The sequence below is a fragment of the Misgurnus anguillicaudatus genome, chromosome 15, assembly GCF_027580225.2.
Source record: "Misgurnus anguillicaudatus chromosome 15, ASM2758022v2, whole genome shotgun sequence".
NCBI lineage: Eukaryota > Metazoa > Chordata > Actinopteri > Cypriniformes > Cobitidae > Misgurnus > Misgurnus anguillicaudatus.
In genome coordinates, this window is record NC_073351.2 from 1619802 (window position 1) to 1647634 (window position 27833).

The following is a 27833-nucleotide window of genomic DNA, read 5'->3' on the forward strand; positions in this document are numbered from 1 at the left end:
AATTCTTAGCAAAAACCCCTGTTTTCTTTCAAAAGTATGTGCTCATTCATGTGTAATTACTTCCACCCACTAATCAAAGTATTCTCGTAAGTGTAGAATCTGCTATTTAAAATACATACGGTCGAGTTGCTCGACTGGCGCATCCATGTTGTGCCTCCATCTTTGAAATACATTCGCAAACGAGGGACATTCCTGAAATTCAAGCTTCGCCTTTCGCGCTTTCAGACTACACTCACGCTGGCCGCTAGCTGAAGCCTCCGGAGGTTGCATGTGTAGGCGGTAAACGTCATCAAGACGGTCTTATTTTAGAATATTAACAATTATAAAGCTGACAATTATTCTAAGTTAATTGTAAATTGATGTAATACCCTTATGACTTGCGAATCTGCACAGTTCATTTAAATAAACCAGGCTTGATGACGTATGCAGCCCGGATATGCGACCTGCGTAGACTGAATCCTTCGGATTTTACAACAGCCGCACACCGTGATGATCCCGCGATCTAATGCTTTGATTTGAGGCAGATTTGAAAGCCTGTTGAAGAACTATTCTCGAGGACATTAAAACATATCGCCAAGGAAGCAAAAAGGGAATTTAAAACGACAACGCGACAGGAAAAACATCAAGACCAAAGTCAATATTGGAGTATTGTTAGTTTACCAAGATCATGAGGCTCAAGGGACACAGAAGTTGCATACTTTCTATCTTCTCCACAGGTTATTCAGCATATTCGTTTACATCTATACAGTCTATGTTGTAAACTTGAAGTTTTATAGTTCTTTGGCTAACTATAGCATGGTTATGCATAACACTTGTTAGTGTAAACACGCATGTGGTTTAATGTGTCCACACAGCCACATGCCGTCTCTCCGCCCATTTATGTAATCTGAGGTACTGAGATAAATGTGTTTTTCATCTTTTCTGACCTCTAGCACAAACACACGGTGTACAGCGTTATTTTTAGCCTTTCATTGATAAAAGCGTCTGATCTGCGCGTCTTTCGTTTCATTTTACAAGCGTGTGAAAGTTGAGCGATCTTTTTTCACCAATATCAGAGAAAGCTCTTACATATACACGGACATGTAACGTTTACTTAAAACATAAGCATTGGACTCTGACATATTAGTTCACGTCCATTTAAACCCGTCATTACTCCAGCTCATGATTAAATGACAGGAAAGGGACTCGTCCACAGACCATCTCCTCAGTAATCTGAAGAGAAGCGGTCGAAAATGGACAAAAAGAGATGGATTTAAACACCAAGTGAAAACGTAATGTGTCTCTCTCGTCCACTTGTGATCTGATCGACGAAAACACATCTTAATACCAAGTTTAACAGCCCCTATTATATTTTTCCTCGCGTCAATGAAAAAGGAGTGTCTAAGCTACGTTTATGGTTGCTTTTTGTATGTGATTTTAGGCGGACATATCATGACAATCAGACTTTTTCCATGTTTAACATAAATCTGTGTGCTTTGACGGATCACAGGCAAAGGACATTGCAAATTGTTCATTTTTTTCATTGCTTTTGCTTTGTAGCTACTGGAAGCCATGTTAACCTTGGCATGACACGGCTGGGCCACCGTACGAGTTAAAACGCGTTCCGAATGGGGGGGGGCTAGAAAGTAATATTCAGTTGGTTGTCATATAGAATTTCACGCTTGATGGGAGTAGATCCTACACAGTGGAGCTTTAATCTTACTTTGACTCGATCATTATTGGCTTCTGTGGACATCAGAAATGTTTGTGCAAAGCAGGGAAAGGGAAGCAGAAAGGAGAGATGATGATTTTAAGGGAGGTAAGACAAATTACATCCTCACCCTGTCAGGTCTCAAACATTAGAGAAAAAATCTCAGATATGAAATTAGCAGTAACAGTTAGCAGTAACTATGACTGAGATTAATTTAGTATAGCAGTTATAAAATGACTAGTTTCTTAAAATTTGATAACAATATTCTTGTAAAAATAAGTTATTAATCATTACCATAATTGTATAATGTTGAAAATATGCATGTACGTGGAAAAAAAACGAAAATTTTGTGGTGGGAACAAATAGTTTTAAAGTTGAGGCAGTAAAGGACCATGAGAGTTCCCAAATTCATCAGAGAGTCTAACGTTAATTAAAACTGCCTAGACAGGTCGTATTGAAGAGAGCCTTGCTGGGAGAAGCCTCACTTTATGTGTGTTTTTCATACCAACAATGTTAATAAAATTAACTCATAATTTCTCTTTTTCACCGGAAAAAAATTTGGCTAGTGGAAATGCTGATTGGCTTTAGAAAGTTACCAGCCACATTGGCTGGTGATCAAAAAAGTTAATTTAGAACCCTGGTAGGGAGGTGTGTATAGTTGTGACTAGGGGAGGATATAGCATGTATGTCTGTATTGCAGTGATTGCTAAAAAATGTACAGCTAAGTGCAACTGTAAGCTCTGCGTGGTTTGTGTGTATGTTTGAAAGGGGGTAACTGTTGTGTTGTGAGACACCCAGAGTCGCTGAGCATGTGTTCAGTCATCAGCCCTCCTCCTCCTGTGTGTGTGCATGAGGCTGTTCTGGCACAAAGCCCGACTATGAAGCGAATTTAAACAAACTTCTGTTGCAACCATCTGCTGGAGCTGGGGAATAAATCAAACAGCCTCCAAGCCGCCAGTGATCGAGTTACTATGAGCAACAGCGCCCGCGCGCCTGCCTGGAGCCATGGCGAAGCTTTGCCGGCCAACATGTGGCCTTACTAATTCCTCCCAGAGAGAAGAAAGTGTGTTGGAATGTTTTGATACTCATTGAAAGTAGTTTGTATCAAGCATTGTCTTACCACAAATATTTTCAAGCTATAAACTAATAAATGGCTTTTTCTCTTTCTATGAATGTGTGTTAAATACAGATGTACATTTCATGATACACAAACAGTGGCATGGTTTGCTGGCAATTTTTTATGTCAATTCAGTGTGAAAAATAGCATGTTAAAATAGATAACGTATTTAACGCACACATACCCCACTGTGAAAAAACAAATAAAAAGTATGCTTTGAGAGTGCACACTTGTGTGTTTTGTCAGTTGTCTGTCAGCTTTGGGGTTATTACCTTTTGTCATATGATACAGTTAAAAGCTGCGCTTATCTTCCTGATCAAGTAGTAAACCGTGGATAAATCAGCTATCTTTCTACGTTCCAAGTTGGTATGATTCTTTAGGGTCTTCATTCCAGCGAAAAGTGTTTAGCACACACAAGCAAATTTTGCTCACTCTTTTTGAAATACTTTTCTTCAAATATAAAATCATGACATTTTGCATTCTGCAACTAAACAGTAGCCCGAGCCATCTACTAGTTCCTCATTCTTGCAGCAGCAAAAATTAAGTATAGCCACACAAACCTCCCCTTAGAGAGCTTGGGGGTCGAGACAACAATCTTAGGTTAAAAGCCAGAGATTATAAGGCAGATCTGAGAACGGTTATTATCGCTAATCGTAAAGCGACTGCCAAGAAGCTCTAATGGTTCTACAGGGCTTCACAGGGGCGCCCCCCCCATTGGGGGACAGATCAGACCTGTTCCCCCCCCCAAGGAGTCCTCAGGATTTTGATATGATAACCCCGCCGTCCATGACACTTTGGGAAGTTCCGATTTTTCACCCTTAGTTGCTTTAGAACTGTCAAATCTGTCACAAAACACTGTAGTAATTTTAATTTGATTGCTTCAGGGCACGGAGCTCACGTGTCACACCCGAACTGAGCCTCAAGAGGCTGGTTCATTATTGAACCTGTATGTTTTACAAAACTAGAATTAGCTTTAGCTTTTTTTGTTTAAAATGTGGTATTTTTGAAGAAACAACAGAGGGTTTGTTCTTTTATTTAATATATTGTACATTTATATATTTAATGAAGAATATTTTCTGAAAGGCATTCAAATTTTGTGAAAATCCTAAAAAATGGTGGCGCTGGCTGGCAAATTTTCTAATAAATGCTGCCGGAGAAAAAGTTAAAAAGAAAGAGTTATTTTCCACCGAGGTGGACCTTATGCAGGCTCGGGTGTTGAAAAAAAATAAAAAAAATTGACTCCACTGGAGAAAAGGGCTATAAACTTTGTTCCCCGAGGGGTCTAGAGGGGTCAACCCCTATTGTTTGTTTCCTGTGGGTACCTTGAGGATGAGGCCTCCTACTCAAGTGAGAGTTCCAGCATGGGACCTTACTGTAGTTTTAGAAGGGATTTCCCTGGCACCCTTAGAACCTATAGGGTCTAGTACAGGTAACATCTGTCTCTCAAGTTAGTATTTCTTTTGGATATCACCTCTCTAAGAATAGTTGGTGACCTTCAAGCACTGTCTTCTCCTTCATGTCTGGAGTTCACTCAAGGCAGAATTAAAGCTATTCTACAACTAAAACAGGGTAAATACCTAAGGTTTCTAGTATGTGGCCATGATCTTAGATCTTCACGCCTTTCATCACGAGTCGGCGGATCAGCAAAGATTACATTGATTATGCCCTGTAAGCCCTGTAAGAGCGTGAATGCTAATGGCGTACCCCAAAGTGCAATTTCACGATGCAGTGTCTCGTTCCCTAGCTCAGGGAACAAATGTAAAAGAAACAATTCAAACATGTTTGTATATTTCAGCGATTGTTTTAAAAAAAGCAGGAAGTAAAGTGCTCTCTTAACACTGGAACCCATCGTAATACACTTTTAAAGCACAACTTCTCGTCTCGATCCGGTCGTGATGCGCCAGCGTGACCCCACGCAATACGTCATGACGTCAACAGGTCACAGAGGACGAACGCGAAACTCCGCCCCAGTGTTTACAAGTGTGTTGAAAGAGGACCGTTCCGACGTTGTTGTATGTCAACTGATACTAATTAATGTCTTTGTGTCAGTTTATTGTTTACAATGGTCCGCAAATGTGCATTTTATATATCTAACACATGACCTCTCTACGTCAATACGCATTTACGTTAGGTTGCGCTGGGCCAGACCTAGACGAAAAGTTGTGGTTTAAAAGAGCATTTTTTTTTTCTTGTCAAAAATGACAATCGTTTCGCTAGATAAGACCCTTATGCCTCGTTTGGGATCGTTTAGAGTCCTTTGAAACTCCGTTGAAAAAAACTGTTATGTGTTTAGTTAAGTGTTAAGTGTTTGTGTCCATTAAAGTCCATTAAAATGAGAATAATCCTGCAATGTTTTCCTCAAAAAAACATAATTTCTTCTCGACTGAACAAAGAAAGACATCAACATTTTGGATGACATGGTGGTGAGTAAATTATCTGGATTTTTCTTTTAAGAAAATGGAATATTCCTTTAAGTCTGTGTTTTTTATTCAGAGTCGTTAAGTGCGCGATGACAGACAGCCCTCTCACATGTCATCATATTGCTTAGTTGATCTGTCACGTGTGCAGCTTGGACATTCACATAACCCTGCTGCGCGCATCAAAAGGTTTTTAGGAAGGCAGACGAAGGTAAGTGGTCGCGCAACTGACGTCTTCACCTTTTGAATTGCGCTCACACAATAGCCTTCCGCGCCTGAGCCCAAGTGAACCGTACAGAGCGATCACATTAGTCAAACGAACCAGGCTTTGGGGGTCAAACGCGCCCGAGCACGGTTTGGTTTGGATAGTTTGAGTGCACCCAAAGATGAGACAAGACACAGAGGAAGTTAAATAGCAAACGGAATTTTTTTTATAAAATTTAATATTAACTTGTAAGTCATTGAAAATCCAATTACAAATGATTTTCACTTAAATTTGGCAGACATTTGAGGGTAAAAGAAAATATGGAAACATGTGATTTACAGTTTTTGGAGACTTGCTAGATCCTCAGTAGCCTACTTCCACACACTATAATACTATCTTTAAACATAAACATTCAGATCAGAGCAGCCTAAAATGCCCATCTGTCACAGGGGTAGGGTGTGCAGGGGCAGGTGGCTAAGGGCTAAGGCAGGGGGAATGACCATGTAAAATTAGCATCTGACTCATGCTAGTTTGAATGAACTTTTCCCTCACTGCAGAACTCTTGGCTGTGAACAAAGGGTAGCTAGGGTAGAAACCAATTTGTTTATATTGTTTTAAAAATGAAACAGTACAAAAAAACTTAAATCTAGAAATTCACCAACAGCAGACGAACATGAAATAAATTAAAAAGTTGTCATGAGCAATATTTTTAGTTTCTCATAGATATGAAGTACAGTAGGGTTCTGCTGAAGTCTCCTCAGAGGTTTCCTGAAAAATTACCCTAACATTTGTCTGTGGGGTTTCAGAAGAATTCTCAAAATGCTTTATGTGCTCGGATATGCCAAGATCCCAAAGTCTGCAATCAAAGGACAAACATCTTAATACAGTATGAATTTAAGCATATTCCTGCAAATTCTTCCAAAACTAAATTATCCGAGCTTTCCTTTCCCCTTTAAACCATAGCTCTATACAGTACTCTTCTAAATTTGTCAATAATTGCCTTTGAATTTAATGCCAGCACAAGTTAAAGGCAGGAATAGCCAACAAAGCCAAGAAATTTTAGTGCCAAGAAATCTGTCTGTGTTTTAGTGCGTGCACATAAATAAAATCAACCATCGTCTCTGCGCCCTTCACATTGATAAACAACTGGTACGGATGCAAATGTAATGATATGACATATGAGAAGAATGAAACACTGATTAAAATAACATCAATAATAATGCAGTTTTTTTGTATAGTTTAATGGTCATTTCAAAATATGTGTTCAGTGCGTCATGTCAACCTATGTGCATTATGTGTCATGTCAAAATACATGCCTGCTGCACACGCATCAAAAGAATTTATGACAAAAAAGAGACGCTCACATTCACGAAATACTTGCAAGACACTAACTTAACACTAAACTGAATACACATGAGATTAAACGAGTATCTGGCAAACGCGAGCGTCTCTTTTATCATAAACCCCTTCGAAGCGTCACATAAGTTCACATTTTTTGAAATGACGAGCCACACACATGAGGGCTACATACATGTTGTGACGAGCTTCGCATTGCGCACCCTCAAAAAAGAAGTCACCGGCCGCTACTGCTGGTTTTACCATGGTAAAACTGCATTGGATCACTGTTTTCATTGATAGGTTGACATTACCCTGCATTTATGAATTCTACATTTTATTGAAGTTTTTGTGACACAAAATAGAACCATCTTATGCCTTAAAACACTGTATGAAAAGCTGTTTTAGTGAGTACAAATGACGTGTGCCAAAAAAGCAGATTTATGTCCGTATTTATTCTGCCCTACAAAGGCAAAAGACCTTAACTCGCTACAGTGTGAAACTGAGAAAAATGACTTTAAAGTTTAGACTTATAGTGAGTTTCAGTTGTCAGTTAATTTCTTCTTTATTTTTATTTTCTCGGAAAAAAAAACATAAAATTGACCCAAGATACTAATGCAAATAATAAAGGAGGTCTTGAATGTCTCAAAAATATCAATAAGTAATTTTTGACCAAAACCAAAGTTACTGCCTTTTGCCTTTGTAGGGCAGTATTCACTTCTAAAGTTCGGTAAACAAATCATTAAAAATCATTGTTTAAAAAGCTGTTTTATAATGATAATCTCTTCCAGCACGTATATTCCCAGCAAACATAAGGTCAGCGGTCCACCGGCGGACCACCAGCGGCAAAGTTGGCGGTCCACTGGCGGATGCCGTCAGCGGCACGCCGGAGTTTTGCCCATCGTTTTTCCAGCGGACCACCAGCGGCAGCCGCTACTTTTTCGACGGAGGTCCGCTGTCGGACCGCTGCCCCAGATAACATAAGGCCAGCGGACCAGCTGCGGTCCATCGGCGGATGCCGCCAGCGGCTCGCCGGAGTTTTGCCCATCGTTTTTCCAGCGGACCACCAGCGGCAGCCGCAGAGGGCGGAGGTCCGCTGTTGGACCGCTGCCCCAGCTAACACAAGGCCAGCGGATGAGCGGCGGTCCGCCGGCGAATGCCGCCAGCGGCTCGCCGGAGTTTTACCCATCGTTTTTCCAGCGGACCACCAGCGGCAGCCGCAAAGGTCCGCTGGTTTATACAGGTAATGGTTGCTAGCTGCCCGGTCGGTTCGTGGTTCATAATTGTTTAATCACGCTAACCAAATGTCTTTCAACACAATAAAAAACAATTTACATCAGCAACTGCAAATTTATTATTGTCAGTAAACAGAATAAATATTCAAATGCATATACATTTATCACATGCATTAAAACCAACATGACTTCCAAATAAAAACAACCAGTTTACACCTTTCTGTACCCATGCAAAGTTATCCATGATTTTACCATCATTTGCAGTAACACATGGTAAATATAAAATCAACCATGGTTTCACAACAATAATAAAGAATAAACATTCTCTTACAACAGCATAGGTTTATAGTACTGCATTTTAGTAACCACAAACTTTACCATGATTTAAAAATATACGGTTACCATGGTTTCACTCCAGCATTACTATAATACTACTATACTGCCCAACAAAGCCAAAGCGCAGTAACTATGCATTTGGTCCGAATTGAGGTAAAGGTTGAAATGGGCTTTGTGAGATCTGTTGTCTTGTGACAAAGTCTCCTGGTTTAATTTTGTCCCATCAGAAAAATGTGTTTGCCAAAATTGCAGTAACAAGTTTGACTGGCTGGTGTAAAACACTTTAAGAACTTTTTTCTCGGTTTTAGTGTTTGCGTAGTTACTGCACTTAGAAGAAGAAACTTTTTCAACCCACTTTGTGTTGTTACAATGTCTGTAATATGTACATTAACAATATTTGGATGATGCAAAACATCATTTTGGCAGAGTGTTGTGGACAAATAAATGGAAATAAATCAGTAAAATTAGGTAAAGAATATTTTTTCAAATATAAACATATGTTGTATTTGTAACAATATTAAGTGGGTTGAAAATCTGTAGGGTTGCGCTTTGGTGCAGTAATTACAATATGTTACATTTGGCAGTTGTGTATGTCCATCTATAGATGCCATCATATAATGTCTTTGTGAGTGTTTACGTCATCTGAAGTCTTCACAAGTGAGGCTGGATCCAAACTGGTGCAGTAATTACAATATGTTACATTTGGCAGTTGTGTATGTCCATCTATAGATGCCATCATATAATGTCTTTGTGAGTGTTTACGTCATCTGAAGTCTTCACAAGTGAGACTGGATCCAAACTGAGATGTAAGCTCTCGTTATCTTATGATGTGTATCCTGATGGACAAAAACAGAAAAGCAAAATGAGAATGATTAGGATTGCTGCTGTTCATATTATTTCAAGCAAAAGCTCATTTGCGCATTTATTATTTAATTACTGAAGAACAAGGTCATAAGAATTTAGGAGTAAAATGTGAAAAAGCCTTGTCTTTTTATTGTATTTTGTTAAAGAGCAATTATGGTCCGACTCATGATTTTACATTTACTTTGGTGTGTAAGTATGTATTAGTACATGTTAACGGTATGCGTAAACAATGAGTAACAATGACTTTGTATTGCGTGAGGCTGCCTGAACCTCCATGTCATTTCTGGCTTATAACAAATACCACAACAATGCCTAAAAGCTGCTGTGTGACAGGGTGTGGAGCTAACATAGCCTGGCTCCGCCCTCCTACGTGCTTCCACTTAATTTTCATTTCGCTTTTGTACAATGTCTGGGACTGCTGTGTAGAGTTTCGTTTTCTCCTGCAAAAATCTGCAGGACCAATCAGCGAACAGAGGTCGTGCGTCAGTTTGAGTTGTCATTCAGTAATGGCAGCGGAGAAAGACGTGAGAAAAGCTATTCGGTCCGTTGTTGCAAAACTGCCGAATATACAGAAGTTAAAGCCGGAGCAAGAACAATGTTTGCTAAGTTTTGTTGGTCAAATCATTCAAACTTGTTGTTTCCAGCCGGTTTTGGCGCATGACATACGTCACGACCACACGTTAACAATTGCCTATGGCAGATCCTGAGTGACTCTGGGCAGATCCAATAGTTTTAAACTTCAACAGAAGACCCTCCTTAACGGAAGTAACACTCTGCAATGGAGCGTGGCCAGACTCCCTGTACAAATGAAATGAATGTACGAGAGTCTGGTTGGACCAGGCTTGAGCTAACAAGCCAAAAACCCAGAAATAAGATTTTATAAGCTGTTGACACAAAAAAAAACTAGCGTTTCAAAGACACAAAACTGGATACAGGCAACTTGTCATAGTACTACTATAATTAGAACTATGCACAGTTGCCCACTGTAGGGAAACATAATCAGCGATCCACTTTTGTCTCCTTAAAGGCTGAGTTTTATAGCTTGGTACTAAAAACTTATTTCTGGGTTTTTCAGCGTGTTAGCTGTAGACTCTGTCACGCAGCAGCTTTCAGGCATTGTTTTGTTTTTTGGTTATAAGCCAGAAATGCAATATAAAGTAAATTGAGATGGTTGGATTGTTTTCCCCCGGTGGGCGTGGTTTTCTAATAATGCGCTGTCTGTATAATTGCTCCCGCTTTTACTCATAGCCTACAAATGAACTCCTGTCAGCATTGCATTGTGACCGAATCTTTCAAACAGGAGCGTCACATTTCCGGCTGACGTCAGACATATTCAGGCCAATCACAACGTACATATTAGCTGGCCAATCAGGGACACAGCGCATTTCAGATCGATGAGTTCTGTATAAAATCAATGCGTTTGAGGAAGGGAGGAAATCTAAAGCTATAAAAATTTATGTGTTTTTAACCGTACACCACGCAAACACATTGCATATTATACCAAATACACAAAATAACATTGTTTTTTACCAATGAAATTGGATGCACTTTATAAATAAACCACAACCTTTAACCAGCAATGTATTAGTTTGAGGTTGTACTTACTAGTTATGAGATTCATAGCACCTTAGAGATGTTTTCTGACAGGTCTGCTTCGACTCTGCTGCACGGATATCAGCATGGAAAATCTACAAACATAACATGCAATTTGTCACAAAGCAATCAATATTGATTTAAAAGATGTGAAACACTGAAAAGAAAATTAAAGTATACAAAATATAACATAATCTATGTTTTTAGGTTTACTTGTTCATTTAATATTGCTCATATGGTGCCACTCACGTTTGGATGTTAAAATCTTCCTAGAATAACTGCTATAAACGCAGAAAAATGGCAAGATGCATGGTAATATGTTGTGAAAAAAGTGAGTTAATATGCTCTCAACCTGCCTGAGTTTAAATCTCTGTCTGTGGCTCCCTTCAGAAAATGTTGAAATCTTTCAGCTTTTCTTCTATTATAGAGGTTATTTTGGTCACTCCTAAAATAAAATAACAACTTTTTGTATATATATGTTTACGATAAAACATGTGTTTGTACTAGTTTCACCAAATACTCACGCTATATTAAAGTTTTTTCACCGTTTAACTGTGCAGTACATTGCATATTTTAGGCTAAACAAATTAGCCTAAGTTACTTCCAATAATGCATTAACAACCTGAACAAAGCTATCACATCATCTCATCAACACACGAAGTTGCTTTTTAAAAAGCCAAAACTTAATAAACAATGCAAAAGCTATAGTCACCCTAACATTATCACTTTTGAAAAGCGTCCACGTGCTAACAGAAGACAAAAAAACATTTCTATGAAGTAAATATTCAACACAAGCGTTTCTGTTACGTGTCAATAATAGTTTTGTGTATTATTTGTGTATTTTGAGGGACTAAACTTACCTGAAAACAGTAAAGAAACCCGTGAAAGAGGAGCTTCGTCAGTCCCACCTCATGGTAATCTGTATTGAGGGAAAGAAGGCTGTTCGACTTCCTGCCTGCGGCCCCGCTAGAACTGACAGACGGATGACGTTAAAGTGCCGCGAGAGCGAGACGAAATTACACTTCGTATGAGTTCTCGAATCGTTCTCGCGGTACTTTGACGCCATACAGCCGTCGGTTCCTGCAGCGCCGCACGAAGTCGAACAAGCCAAAAGGGGCACGTGTTCGGTGCGCACAACACACGCGTCATGGCAAATTCACACATTGACATAATCACTACAACAATTTAAAATCTCCTCAAATGATTATGAAATCACTAACTCGTGTTTGTTTGTTGTCTATAAATGTCCAAATTACCACACCTGCACGTGGACTATATTGTATTAAACACTATCTCTCATTTTTTATTTTATCCTTAAAATTCTTTTAAACTGAAATATTAAAAAAATGTATGCATTTCGTTAAATAAGCCCTATATGCAGTCTCATATTGTTTTTCGTGTATTTTCTTAAGATTTTTATAATTCTTAGTTTCAGTACCTAGCAGTTTGCCACTGGTGTACCAACGGTGGTCCAGCAGGGGCAGGCCGCTGGTGGCTTGCCACCCAAGAAACGGCAGCAGACCGACAGCTTTTTTACGTTGGTCGGTTTGCCGAAGGTGCCCCGACGGTGGTCCGACCGCGTCAAGCCGCTGACTTCGTGCCACCCAAAAACCGCCGGCGGACCGTCAGGTCATTGTTTGCTGGGGCGGTTTGCCACTGGTGTACCAACGGTGGTCCAGCAGGGGCAAGCCGCTGGTGGCTTGCCACCCAAGAAACGCCGGCAGACCGACAGCTTTTTTACGTTGGTCGGTTTGCCGAAGGTGCCCCGACGGTGGTCCGACCGCGTCAAGCCGCTGACTTCGTGCCGCCCAAAAACCGCCGGCGGACCGCCAGGTCATTGTTTGCTGGGTTGTGTGCCACGCGACAGACGATTTGAATCTGACAGTGTACGTCACTGTACGTTCAGAAATCCCACACAAACATTACCGTGTAAATGCTAGGATTAGGATTTATTTTATATATGTGACCGATCACGGAAAGGAGGGACACAAGTCGAATCTGGGGCATTTTGAGTTATTCGCGGATTCTGAAAGTGTAGTCTCTCAGCTTTTCAACGATGTGTAACACATAGAAATCTGATAATATTTGGAGAAGTTGTGGCCATTTGAATGTAGGAATTCAAAAAACCTCAAAGCGGAGAAAATAGCCTCTAAAGTTACACTTTTCTCCTGCTGGGAGACACAATAGGGCTCATTTACATCTCATTTAGCTAAGCCATACCCCCTGTAAAGCCGGTTTAAGGTACAGATGTTCTAGCATCATATGTAGTATTTTATGAAAGAAGTCCCGATGACAACATGCAAAAAATAAACAGAACTTTTTAACTTTGTGTTGATCACAAGTCGAATCCAGTCTGTTTCAGATGTGTGAATCATCCAATGACCATTTTTGTCCACAAATGCGTATAATCCGTGAAATATAGATATATAGTCTATTGTTTACATCAGATTTCGCATGAACGCCTGGGAATAGAATATAATATACAATCTGAGGACTATTTACATCGTAACACTGTATATGAGATTACACTTTACGTTCCGGTAAACACATGAACCCGCCTTCAAAGTTTGTATTTAAAATAGGGAGGTAGTATAATAGATAATCCAAACAGCGGCGTTGAAAAACGGGACGTCCTTTAGGGATGTAACCAATCGTTCGCTCATTCCTCCATCAGCCAATGACTTCATGGAAAATATTGATAAAAAAGATTGAAAAAAGTAATTTGTTTTAATGTAAAAAGAAAGTTTCCTAAAAAAGTAGACACTAAAGAACTTTTAAAAACTGTGGGTTTTTTTGTAAACAAAATACAATTTGTTGTTGTTTTTATAACCGTGTGCACGAGACACTGAAATCACGTGACTTAAGCAGCTGACGGACGACGCGGCTGACTGTTATCTGTTGCTGTCACTGACCAGAGGGGAAATATTGCATTCATAATTGCCGATGTATTGCCTGCGATTATGAATGCAATATTTCCCCTCTTGTCAGTGAACTACGCCTATATGCCGCTCCATTTAAAGCAGCTAATGACAATTTATTACTATCAAGGAACACTGACTAGTTGCGCGTGACAATCGCATGCAATTAATTGTGCAGCCCTACTGAATAATTGAGCAATGGGAGATATAAATTATTGTTTCAAAATCATTTTCAATAGTTTTATTTGATCAAATAGTTTTGAAAAACGTGAGGTTGAATGACGACAATAAATGTGAATTTTAATTAATTTTATTTTAAATTAAAGTACTGTAGCAATTGCATGTAAAACATTGTGATTTACGCACCTATAATACTTAAAAAAGTATGATTAGGATGACTGACATGTTTGTATGCAAAGTGACATTTTATGTGCAACCCAGAGTACCTGCTGGCCCCTGCCTGGCCGCCTCTATGGCTTGCATGTAGTAGGATATAGTTGTGCAGCCCTTTTCAGAACATCAATGTTTATGGCTAAATTTAGGCTATATGGTAAGGTGCAACATAATTTTGTGTCATTACTTTTGCTCAGACATACAAACCTCTTACAACTCCTCTATGAAAATTTTCACTGCCATTTTAATAACTGTGTCACTAATGGTTGGAAACATTACAAAAAATTAGAGATGCACCGAATGTTCGGCAACCAAAATTATTTGGCCGAAAATCGCAAAAACGTGGTGTTTGGATGAACAAGTGAAAAGGCCCAAATCAATTTTACCGAACAATGTGGTCTTTGATTACGTGATCAAATAGCAACCAGCGCAGAGTGAGAGATGCACAAATCCAGCAAACATGTTGATAAAAACATTTTGAAGTGCCCAAAAAAGACATGAAAACATGCAGGACTACAAGTTTCATTTATCATTCAAAAAATGTTATGTTCAAGATTATTAGCGTTAATGCCGAGCCTCTACCAAGCAAAAATATGTGCTCTCGCTCTATAGACTGGTTTGCAACAGCCACCAAACACCACAAGAAGAAGATCACGCTCATGTTTGGCTAGAGGCTTGCCAAAGGTTCAGCATTAACCCTTCTCTAAAGCTTCGAATATTCTGTCTTGATTACTACCGAAGCTTCGAAGCTCAAAAACTGGTATATATGATACGTACTTAATATCTCATTTTGACGGAGGTGGCGTTTAACTGCTTTTTCATCCAAGCTCCTTAAATACAGTAGTAAACGTACATACAATTGTCTGATTTTTAGGTGTGGGATGTTTCAGATTCTAGAGATCATTTGATTGGACATTAAATCTGACAAAAAGCTAAATGTAGAATGATGTCATAAAAATGTTAGAATTTTGACGCATTTAACAACAATGTGATAATAATTTTTAAAATGTTAAAATGATTTACTTAATATAAAAACACAACTCATAAAAAGTAGGAGAGACATCTCAAAGTAAAAAAGAGGTTAAGGTAAACTGGTTAGTGATTAAGAGGGGATGTATTTCTTTAATTCCTTTATCGTTAAATAAATTAAATAAAAAATATAATTTAATTGAAATAGAGGTCTGGATAGTCTGAATAAATACTAGCAAGTTAAAAAATTTAAGATATTAAATACCTGAGAACTTTTACTGCTAATTAGGAGAACTCTTAGTGGTAAGATAAAATGTTTTGTGAAGGTGGCCCCACATCTAAAAATAGAAAGAGTCACTCCAGCAGCAGGGCTTAATAAAGCTCATGCTATACAGAAAGAGACAGACACAAGAAATATTGTATAATGTCGTCATATTACAACAAAGAGTTTATGGTTTTTCTGAAATGCTAACACACTAAACCACTTTTTCTAAATAAAAATCTCAACTGTCAAAACAACTTAATTGATTAAATCACACAGTTGTCAATACTGTTTATGTGGATAGACACAATTGCAAAATGCAAATACAAATGGCATGTGTGCTTTCCACAATGGAGGACAGAAGATGAGGAGGTGGAGGAGAAAGAGAAAGCAGAAGATGCAGATGAAGACGAAGAGCAAGAGCCATAATTTAAAAAAAAAGAGAAACAATCACCATGTTCTGGTTAATGAAATGAGGGAAGCAGAGGCCTATACCATGAAGCCGGTTTAAGTGGATAGCCAGGTAAGTTTAAGATTAGTTTGCGCCAACCCTGGGTTTTAGGTACCATGAAAGTAGCGCGGCTTTAATCGGTATTCGTCGCCATGGTATCTTACGCTGCACGGCTAACCTGCCCCGGGGCAGGTTATGTTCTGGATTCGAGATCTGAGACTGCAGTTTGACCAATCAGCTGCAAGCAAAGAAATATATAGCTGATGTAACTATTTTCCGTGTTGATACTACATTTAAAGAAAAAAAGAGGGGAAAAACTAAGAAAAAAAGGAGGCTGAGGGTCGATCTTAATCTTAAACATCCAAAGCAGAGAGAAGTCTCAGGGGTTTCCGCGTAAATTGTTAGAGCACTTCGTAGAGAGAGTTTTTAGCTTTCCCTTGCCCAGTTATTTGTATGAAATATGTAGATTTTCCACGGAAGGAATCTCTTATCTTTGCAAACTTCTTGCCTCACATAAGAAATGTATCACGTTGAATCCATGCCCTTGGGTGATTCTCACGAAACCATTGAAACACCACGGCACTAATGATTTTAGCTTTAAAATGTGTAATATAGTAACATTAAAAAGCATCAGAATTAACACAATACTGTGTTCTACCTTGCACAATGTGTGATTTCAACATAAGAATTTATAATTGTAAATTTTATCTCATTTTCTGCTGAAATTCTCATTACCGGAATGTGTCCCGCTGTGTTTGAACATGCGTTATGTTGTAATTTAATCATATTGACACAAAAATATTAAGAAAAAAAATAAATGGATGTTTTGCTAGACTACTTTAGATGACAGAAAAAATATTTACTGAATATTCATGTATAATAACAATGAAGAAAAATTTGGAAAATTATGTGTCCATGCCTGATGTTCTCATCCTCCGCAACACTTTTTGAGAACAGTTTAAGCACACATACAGAATTTTAATAAAGTTTTGATTTTGAGTGACCAAGCACATGGACCAGTTACTTCAAGATGGCTACCAGGTAAGATCATTTTTTTACAGTTAATTTGAAATATTGTCTTGTCAGAATGCTTACACGACATTTTGATTATCATTACCGCAACAGATGCTTATTAAATGTTAATTTAATTAATAGAAGCATAATACTTTGATTTTAAATGCATGTGCAGAATCTCCAAATTATGTTCTTTCAGGTTTGTCATGTCATTTTAAAAATATGTCAGTGTTGATGTTTTCTGACTGTTGCGGTAATGAGATTTTTTTGTACAAATTTTTTAAATTATGTTACAAAAAGTGTTAAATGATAAGTAAAAGTTTTTAAATTAATGTTCCCATTTACTCCAGACTTTGTTTTTCAATGTCTGGTGGGAAAAAAAGTAAATTTAAGCAATTTTTACATTTTCATGCTTGACATTTTTAAAACCAAGTTTTCGTGAGAATCACCCATTTATAGATCCGCATATACTCATATATATAAATGAGGCAAGGGTGTGAAGTTACAAGCTGTTTTAAAGCATAAAGAAATTACTTTGACAGGTAAAACTTTTACATATGCCATGATGATGTTCAAAAAGATGAGTTTTAACTGATAAAACTCTTGACTACTGTGGGACAGTTTTTCTCAATTGCTAACACACTATAACAGATTTATTTGGCATAATTTCCCAAATCAATAATTCAGTTCTTGAAGCATCAACACATTTCTCAAAACTCAAAATGCCATTCACCTGTTTTCACACAAGTTTCTCAATGCCTTTTGCAAATCTCTTTACAAAAATGCCTTCATTTTGCATAGGTTTAACCATGTTCTCATTCAGAAAACACAAACACATAATATAAGTCAGTGGTTCTCAAACTTTTTCCGCGTGCGGCCCCCCTTGTGTACAGTGCATTCCTTCGCGGCCCCCCCCAAAGAAAATTTATGACAATGTTCTAATATTTAACATTTTAATTAAACAAAACATATTAAGTTATACAAAGTAGTGCTGTTGGTTAGTAGCCTTATTTTTTTTAGGTTTAATTACACAGAATTCATGATAAATGAATGTATTTTATAAAATGCCATAAAATTGGGGCCCCCCCCTGGCACCATCTCGCGGCCCCCCTGGGGGCCCCGGACCCCAGTTTGAGAACCACTGATATAAGTGACCATCATGAGCTGAACACAATTAACACAAACTTGTTAATCTGTTAACACTATGTAACAAAATTGATGACACATCATCGTAATCTCAAGAGATAAAGGACGGGTGATTATTTGCTTAAGTAAATGGACCCTAACTATGGTTAAAGAGCTGAAAGATGTGGGACACAGAGAGGAAGGGACCAAAGAACATTTGTTTTTGATGAAACACAAGCAACACTAGTTGATCATGTCCTTGTGCATAGGATGACCATGAGGTGAAGCTGGCCAATGAGTTCAGCCAAACGTGAGGCGTTTCACAGTTGAATCATTCAATACTTTACTAAAGAATACAAGTACCTGAAATTTGCCAAAGAAACTTCAGTAATTGACAATGTTTTACAGTACGCTATGCTGAGTAGATAGATATACAGTTAAAATTTAGATAAGAGAACCTACATTGTTATTATATGTAGATTTGTGACGTGTGAAGCAAAGCATCAATAGTTGAGTCAACTTTGTTTTTATAGTCCAGTGATTTTTACTGAGTTTTATTGAACACTTCATTCATTGTTCTACTCGGTACAGTTCTGTACAAAATTGGTGCTAAAAAGCACTGGAAGCTCGTAACCAAATTTAACTCCCCGCCCTTGACCAGTTAACTCGTCAATTAAGAGAAAACGCTTCCCTGCCAGTGACAAGTTTTTCTGGCAATCCGTATTTCCGCTCTTATCCACCATGTTGTGCTCTTACCCAACTTATAATACCCATAGATATTCCCTTAGGGCAAACAGATTTCCAGTCAATTAAGGCAGCCTGTGACAACATAGCAGTGCAATCTATTCAAAGTTGAATTTGGCATGATTCTTTTTTGTTTAGCAAGGGAGTGGAATGTGTGTTATGTAGATTACAGGTTTTTTTCCAATTGCTTACACATTAAAATTAAAACTACCAGAATTAGCAAAACCTTACACTTAAGGAGCATAACACTGGCCTATAGGGAGAATCCAGAGAGAACAAGATGGAGGAAGAGGCCTAGGTAGAGAAAAGGGGAGACCTGGAGAAGGGGTAGGACATGCACAAAGAAGACAACCCAATCTGTGTAATGAAATATGTGCTACAATTGTCGACCATGAATGCTGGAACTAGAGAAATTCAAGCTGATATTTTTAACGATCACACAATTTTCATTAATGTCCAACAGGTCTCTCTGTCAACAATAGCCTGTATCCTTAAAAACATCAAGCTCTGATAAAACAACTCTATTAAGTGCCATTTGAAAGAAATCCAGACAGGTCCTGCGGTGTGAATATGTGGCAAACTTTGGATTCTACAATCAAAACAAACGTGAAGCGCGCACAAATATTTTATATATGATGATGCTACTTCATCAACTAACCTGAGCTGGTACATAACTTGATATTCTATATAAGCCAAAATAAACCAGCGATGTACTGTACTGATTGCCTGAGTAAGTGTCGTGGTACATTATAAGATTGATTGACAAAGATAATGAATGTACAATCTCACTGTCCTCACACTGAATCAAGTATGATGTGTAGTATAAAAAGAGGGATGCATGAATGAAGAAATGTAGTAAACTTAAAGGAACAACACGCCCAGATTTTGGGAATTTAGCTTATTCGCCATCTCCCCCAGAGTTAGATAAGTCCATATACATTCCTTTCTCATCTCCGTGCGTGCTGTAACTCTGGCCCTTTTTACATTAGAGCATTTGCGTTTTAAAACGCCATTTTAAAATGAAAACGATCCTCGTTTATACTGGCATTTTAAAAAGAATCTTCATCCACACTTTACACGACCATAAACGCATGAAACATGACCAATTACGTAACTGGGCATGCGCATGAAAGTGTAAAATAACTTATTACTCTAATAATAGCTTACCTTTGCGCATATAGGCAGCCTAGGGGTGTGCGATTTTGACAAAACTTCATACCTGGATCCTTTGCTGGCAACTACAAAAGACACTAATTTTGAACCTATAAAAATGTGTTTGGGAAAGTCTTTAGCTCCCCCCTACAACATATTAATATGATTAATAGATTAATGTTGATTTAATAAAACAAACAGAAAGGTCTTTATGATTTAAAAAGGAAGCTTTCAAGTGAACAGTACTAAACAGTGGCGAATAAATTTCAGCAAATGCAAACTTCAATCAAACATAATAAGAGGTAAACACCAAATAAATGATCTTCCCTTACCTGTCGATGTTAATTGTGTAATTAATTAATAAAAATTAATATGACGTTAATTTTTAAAAGTGTGCGAGGTCTGTGCACGTCCTCTGCTAGCAACACAGAAATAGCAAAAAGCACAATCGGCTAAACGAGCATTAAATATTAATATGAAGTTGATTTTATTGTTTTTAATTTATATTCACACAACTTATCATCAAAACATCGATTAAAATTAAGAAACAAATTATATGAAACGAAATTCATTTTAAAGTAGCAAACAAAACTTAAATTAAACTCGAAAATAATGTCTGACCCATTTCCATTCTCCCTTCATATTGGCCTTTACAACGCCCTATATGGCATTTAAAATTACAGTCTTTAGTAATTAGCTAACTAAATTTAAACAAAACATAAACAACATTACAACAATATTCAAACCTAACAATACTCAAACATAAATATAAAACAGACATTAGGATACATGTTAAAACAATCTGAAATAGCGTTTATAATAGCTGGTTGATGTGTGTTTACTATTTTTGGCAAAACCTCCGTTGCAAACCTCCATTTACCTGAATACAAATAATTTTTACTTTGAAAATGATGTGCTGTCACGTTAACATCAGCGGTTCGTTTACATAAGACTCCGTCTTCGTTCATTTACAATGCAGCGCAACGTCTGAGTTCTCAAACTAAAACAGGGTCTTTAGCGTTTGCGAACGAATCCGTTTATGAGGGTCGAAAACGGTGGTGTAGTGTAAATGAAAGGCGTAAACGTAGCAAAAGTAACGCATTTTAAAGGATAAACGCATTAATGTAAACATAGCCTCCGTCTGACGCAGCACCCGCTAGCTTAGCTAGCACAAAGTCTGGAAGTGAATGGCTCCAGCTAGCAAACTGCTCCTAATAAGTGACAAAATAACGCCAACATTTTCCTATTTATGTGTTGTGATTTGTGTAGTCACACCATGTACAAATAACAAGGTGATATGAGACACAGCAATCTTTTAACAGTATATATACTGGGAACTATATTCTCAGAAGCTGACGCACTGCTACTTGGGCATTAATCTGCCAATCATTTTTTGATTAATCAATTTATTGTATAAAAAAGAAAGACATTTATTTCAATTAAGGTTTTTTGCTTATAACTAAATAAAACCCTAAAGTGGGACTCAATACTACAAGATTTTTACAATTCTGGCTGATTATGAAATCTGGTTACAGCACACACAAGGACAAACTTGCACATTACAAAGAAGGGAATGGAAACGTATAAAGATTGTGACACATTTGTTTTATGATTACATTCGCTAAATAGTACACTTGCCGCTTTTTGCACTTATCACGGTGTGTTTTCGACCCTGCGGTCATTAAAAATCCCAGGATGTTATTCGAAAAGGAGTAGGGGTGTGCCCCGGCATCCTGGCCAAAACTTGCCCATTGGCCTACTAATCATCTCTCATACTAATTGGCTATATCACTCTATCTCCTCTCCACTAATAAGCTGGTGTGTGGTGGGCGTTCTGGCACAATATGGCTGCCGTCGCATCATCCAGGTGGATGCTGCACATTGGTGGTGGTTGACGAGATTCCCCCGTTCACATGTAAAGCGCTTTGAGTACTGAGAAAAGCGCTATATAAAATGTAACTAATTATTATTATTATTATTATTAAAACTTCCACAAGCCATTTCTCTGTCTCTGCTGTCTACAGGACCTTACGGGAGCTTGTTTCGCGGTTGCCATTTCAAAAGGTTTGTCATTCACCTTTATCTCCCATTGGCTATTGTGAAAGTAATGATTTAATGATCCCGATTTAAAATCCTAAGGTAGGGTGGCCATGCGTGCCGTTCCTCCCGGGCGCGTCCTGGCCAGGGCTTCGGTGTGTCTTCCGAAAGTCGTGTTTGTTGACCGCATACATCATAGAGGATTATTGTCATTATTACAGAAAAGCAACCGTTACCTTTTAAGGTAAGAATGAAACTACGTTTGTATGTCTTATGTTTTTAACTGAATGGCGTATGCGGTCAACAAATACGACTTCCAAAAGACGCACCGAAATCCTGGCCAGGATGCGTCCGGGAAGAATGGCACGTATGGTCACCCTACCTAAGGCCAGGCTCACACTACAGGATTTTTAAAGTCCTGTCTGATTATAAAATCTTGTTGCAGCACACATATCAGGGAATCTTGAAAGATTTTCTTTTTATTAATCTTTAACATGCTTACACCACAAGATTTGAAAATCCTTCTGCATCACAGACTACAGGACATTATTAAGATTATCGTGCCAAAGCGAGTGTACGTATTTGTCTCGCGAGAGTTGGCAACACTGCAGCATCCTATTTTACTTTTGTTCATGTGACACCCACTCCTCTGTGCTTAATGCTGTATAGACCCCTTCACGGTTCACGTCACAGGCGGCTCCCACTGCGCATGTCGGGGTCAGAAAAGCCATTACAGCAGATAGAGTTGCGTATTATTCGGTATCGTCAAAAATGCCTACTTACGTCGTGGGCTGTGAAAATCGCACCAGGTCTTCCGATAAGTTTTCGCGATTCATGCACAATCTCAAAAACAAAAAAATACAACATCTGCGTCTGCAAGCAATTAACGTGCAGACTGGGACAATGCAAATATCAAAGAGGCTTGTGTTTGTAGTGCTCACTTCATTTGAGGTAAGTCATCATTTTTTAGCGTGTTAGATTAAATTATAAAGCCTAAATGGTATGAACAGTTTGACCCCATGCTTCGCGCGCACCTGATCGTCATCCAATGTTTACAAACCTTGAAGGGATCTATAGAGCAAACACTCAGTGCTTATAGCTGCGCAGCTCGCTGTCTAATTCAACTAAAGATACTATTTCTATAAAAGTGACTGTGGGGATGTGGGCAGTGACGTCACAGACCAACTAATCCATAATGACATTTGTTAACAACTATTTTTATAATGGAGCTGTTGTAGCACCTTAAATTCAAATCAAATTTATTTCTGTAGCACTTTTCACAAGTTTGCATAGTAGCAAAGCAGCTTTGCAGTTAATACACATAATACAGGTGGTACAGACACTAATAAACAGTTTTTAAAAAAGTTTTAGGAATTATAAAATGCATGGTAAGAGTGCATTTAAGAGTAATTATAAGAGTAATGTGATCATGTGACCGTCAAGTATGGATGGCAAACCATACTCAAAATGTGACGTCTGGTTTAACCCATCCCAGTACAGGGCTCCAGACTAACTTTTTTCACTAGGAGCACAGTAGCCCCCAACTGAAAATTTTAGAGGCGCAACCAGAAAATGTAGGGGCACACACCATAAATCAACATGCTAACCAAATATTCACATTCAATTTCCACTGTATTACTAATAAATACTTTGATGATAGATGCAGAAAGTACAACGTGCGGTTTCAAATTCAGTGTCATATCACAAAAAAAAGGGTCAAATTTACTGGTCGCACATGTGCGACTGGATGTAAAATTCAGTGGCACGCTCTCAAATTTTGGTGGCAAAATGCCACCATTTGGTGGCAGTCTGGAGCCCTGCAGTAAGTAATGAACACATGCACGTGCAAGTCGTGAACACACACACAGATGGAGCAGTGGTCAGTAATTTATTGCAACACCCAGGGAGCAATTGGGGGAAAGGTGTACTGTTAAAGGGCACCTGAGTTGCTTCCCCCAGCCATATATTAGCACTACTTACTGTAAAAATAGTTGTCTGTAGGACTGTAATCTGTTAATTTAATAGTAATGTAAAGCCGTGTAAATTTTTCATAAAGTGTATATTTATCAAGACTAACTATAAAAAAATGAATTGTCTATATGATTGTTATCGGAGTAAACATAAATACAAAATGTGTTTTTAGAGTAGGCCCAGAAAGCAGACGACTCCGAGCCGGATCGGCACCAGAGCTGCTGACTTGGGCACAAATCTGAATTGGATCCGGCACGAAGTTGTCTGCTGTCTGGGGAACTGCCTATAGACATTTATTTTATCCCTTATTCTTAAAATCACTGTCTTTTGAAACTGAAGAGAAAAAATTTGTTAATACCAAATCCTGAGACCTGCACTTAACACAGAGAGAATGCTAACTAGTGTACACACACTTTTCCCTACTAAATGACCACTGTAACCAGAGCTATTGGTTTACAGTGACTGACACATAGACCCATAGTGCAACCTCCATAAAACATAAAATAGCCTTCTCTATTCCATACTGTATGTAAAACACAAGAGCAAGTTAGAGGGAAATGTTACTGAAATGGGGAGAAGCTTAAATAAAAGCAAATAATGCTTGTCTATAACACAGGCAAAAACACCACACACAAAATAAATAGCGGCATACAATATGTCAGATGGTTACACCAACTATCAGTATTTTGTAGATAGATGGATGGATATATAGATGATTTATTTTGGATGCTTTTAGTCACCAACATAATTCCCACAGTTACATTGGTGTTATGCCATAATTTGGATGAGTTTATTATTATTCTGTAATGTGGAAAAACTATATAAATATAAAACAAGTGACTGTTTCAAAACTTTTGACTGGTAGTGCATGTATGTATATTTGTGTGCGTGTGTTTGTTTCTCTGAGACATTACACAAATGCAGACAAAATGCATACATGCCATGAGACCAACAAAAGCTTGACTTGGTTTAGAAAGCCCTACAAAAAAAATGGTTTAAAAACATGCTTACAGGAAAACAGCCATCTGCAAATCGTTTATTTATTTAATGAGACACGCTTCACAATTTACTGTATCTACCCCCTCCCTGCTCAAGCCACCCAACTTGCAAGAAAACACAGCAACCCACCATAAAACTCCAATTTGCTCATGAGTGCATCATGACTTAGCACGCTGGCCCAGAAACAGCCAAAGTTTGCCTAATAAACTGTACCTATTGAAGAAGCCCACAATGCAAAGATGTATGAACTTAGTTTAACCTTGAAATCTGAAGATTTGTAGAATTGTGATAAAAGAGGTGTGTCTTACCTTGTCTTTCGGCACTGCAGTTCCGCCAACTGTCTTTAGGTTCTGTCCTGCCAGAACCATGGATTTACATTCCACACAACAGCCAATGGTTAGCTGTTTTCCATTGTCGATCACCAGGGTCTGGCTGACCCTCGGAGCATAGAGGAACACAGGCAAGCGGGCGACATGAACCCCTTTCAGGCCAAGCGTCCTCTTTTTCTCTTTCCTGCAGAAAAAGCAGACAAAGGTGTTGCAGCTATATTGGCGTGACCAGGGGCTGCTGGACGGGCCTGTTCCCGTGTCCTGAGACTCATGTTTGGTCCACTGGGCCAGCAGATCATGATAACACAGCACACAGGCTGACACAAGGCCCGTAGTATCAACAGGGCGGGCACGTGGGGGGGGTGGGTGTACAGTTAGGAAGGGAAAGAAAGGCTCTTGCTGTCCGCAACGCCCTGGAGGGTTAACGTGAACCTGATACTCCATTCCTCCAAAGAGCTCTTCCCCACACAAGTAACAGATGGAAGAATGGCTTGTGGTTGTTGTAACAGACAGAGGTCCACTTAAGCCCGATGCCATGACTTCTCCTCTGCCAATGGCCAGGTGGTATTTACCAAGGAAGGTGCTGACAGACGTAATAAGCTCCTCTCTCAGACAGAGACAATATTCTGCCCAGACATCCTCTAAGATTCTGTGACACGTGACACAACTGTGTACTCGTCCATTACGCACCTTCTGCGCATTGGGTGGGCACGGTAACGAGTTTATGAAAGGAAAGTACATTGCACTGCAGGCGTTACTTGCACTGAAATGGGCATATACCACTCTGATCTCTTTGCCGCACTCTTGCCCACACAAGTAGCAGGCCTCCCTTTGATTCCGCGTTGGATGGATTTTGGCTAGCCCATGCTCAGATTCATACGTGACAGATGGGGTGGCAACACCAGCACTAAGGGGCACTACGTAGAGTCGTTGAAGGACGGGTACATCTGCCACCTCAAACCTTTGCCACTGCTGGATGAGCGAGGAGTGACAGCTAGAACAAACCAGCGTATATCCACCCGGGCTGAGGGGCACAGCACCAGGTGGAGGGGTGTGAAGCCACAGAAAAGGAAAGAACGGTTCACTGGAAGCACTCTCCTGCTTTTGTACAAACACCCTGAAGTGGCCTCCCGTTAAAAACTGACTTCCACAAATATAACAGGCGCATTCATTAGCTACAAAATTGTGATGTTTGGCTGATGGACTCGTCTCGTCGTTGAGGCGAGATGATGTGGCGCTCTCTCTCTCATCATTAATGCTAAAGTTCATCTTGCAGCTGTCAGACACTTCAGAAACAGCGGAATTGTTGTAAGTAACGGTGGCGTTATTCGCCACTGGTGTGTGCACAGACGGGATGTCATTCTGCTGTTGAGTCATGGAAACTGATAAGCGCAACGTGTGATTGATAAACTTAGACGCACGTCCGTCTGAGTCTGATTTGGGCACATCCTGTAAAGCAAAAAGTCTGACGGGACAAAGGGCTGACTCGGGGCTGCTCTTAATATTTACTGCGTCTTGTCTGTTGCCATTTTTTGACGGTTTATTCGATTCACGGAAAACTGTAGGGTGGTTGTTGTTATTCGTAAAGCCCCCAGAAAAATCCAAGTCCTGCTCGGACATATTGTCATTATCAGAGAACGAGAAGTCTGAATCGTTTGCATCATAGTTGCCGACGCTCATTCTCTGCTCCAGATCATAGGAGACGCTCCTTAAGTCGCACTGGTACGGTCTTTTAAGCCAGTACATGCGCTTCTCTGTGGGCGTCCTGTTACGTTCGAATGAGTTCCACTGTTCGCACAGAAAGCAGTGACACACGGCGCAGACCAGCGCGTCTCCGTTCGGACCGATTTCCAGCGCGCCCGGGGCCGGATCCTGGCCCTGCAGGAAAGGGAAAAACGGACCATCCTTTTCCCGTTGGTATTTCGCCTGTAAGCTCAGCTCTTTTCCCGGAGTCACCGCGCTTCCGCAGATGAAGCAATGGATGAGAAAGACCCCGTTGCGCTTGGCTCTACAAACGCTACCGGGCAAAGTGCTCTCCTCCCCCTGCTGAGCCGCAGCCTTTAGCCGCTGATGCGTTTTGGAGATCGGCGTGAGGTCCGGATCGCTCATTATTATTCCGCGCGTAATGACAGAAATATCAGAGACAGCATGGTTTCATAACCAGCGACGCTTCTGTGCTTTAGCTGATATACGTAACGCATCAAAACTCTCACAAACTTATTTAAACCACCTCATTTCTCTTTCCCGAGTGTGAAAATGAAGATGAAAACCCATCGAAACGCCGCCTGGAGTTACATCCTCGTGCGAATAAGAGCAGAAGGTCTTGTTTAAGTTGCTGGGCGAACTTTCCTGCTGAGGGTCTGTCTGCACGATGTGGCTGTGCAGTGCGAGTGAACACAGCGCCATCACCGCCACACACACACTGCTCCCTGATCATTACAGTCTATCACATTCACACTGATGTTGCAGGATACAATTTTACTTTTGTGTACACAGTCATTCAAACTCTGAAGAGTTATTTTAGCAACAGAAATGAACTTGAAACACATTTATTTGTTACAACTATTTACAGAAGATTTTCTGGAGCTTTTTTAAAACTTTTTGTGCCAACTAAACAGCATGTATTCATGCTAATTTTATAGGCGGCAGTGCGGCACACATACTTTATGATGATTCA

General features: G+C 39.3%; 2 protein-coding genes and 1 long non-coding RNA gene across 3 annotated transcripts in view; 1 reads left to right on the forward strand and 2 right to left on the reverse strand.

The window, feature by feature from the left end:
* gse1b (Gse1 coiled-coil protein b) overlaps window positions 1–27520 on the reverse strand; it is a 202940-nt gene extending 175420 nt beyond the window's left edge. The window contains exon 1 of the mRNA XM_055173416.2: window positions 25136–27520. Within this exon, the coding sequence (XP_055029391.2) occupies window positions 25136–27265 (2130 nt within the window). The 5' untranslated portion in view covers window positions 27266–27520. The remainder of the gene's footprint in view (window positions 1–25135) is intronic.
* The window catches only part of dusp22a (dual specificity phosphatase 22a), a 390938-nt gene that overhangs the window by 304342 nt on the left and 58763 nt on the right, over window positions 1–27833 (forward strand). The gene's annotated exons all lie outside the window — the stretch shown is intronic.
* Window positions 8101–11854, reverse strand: LOC129421540 (uncharacterized). Its single transcript, XR_012357608.1, has 3 exons — window positions 11653–11854; window positions 10805–10887; window positions 8101–9171 (listed from the first exon to the last, which is right to left on the reverse strand). It is a non-coding gene; the product is annotated as an uncharacterized lncRNA (long non-coding RNA).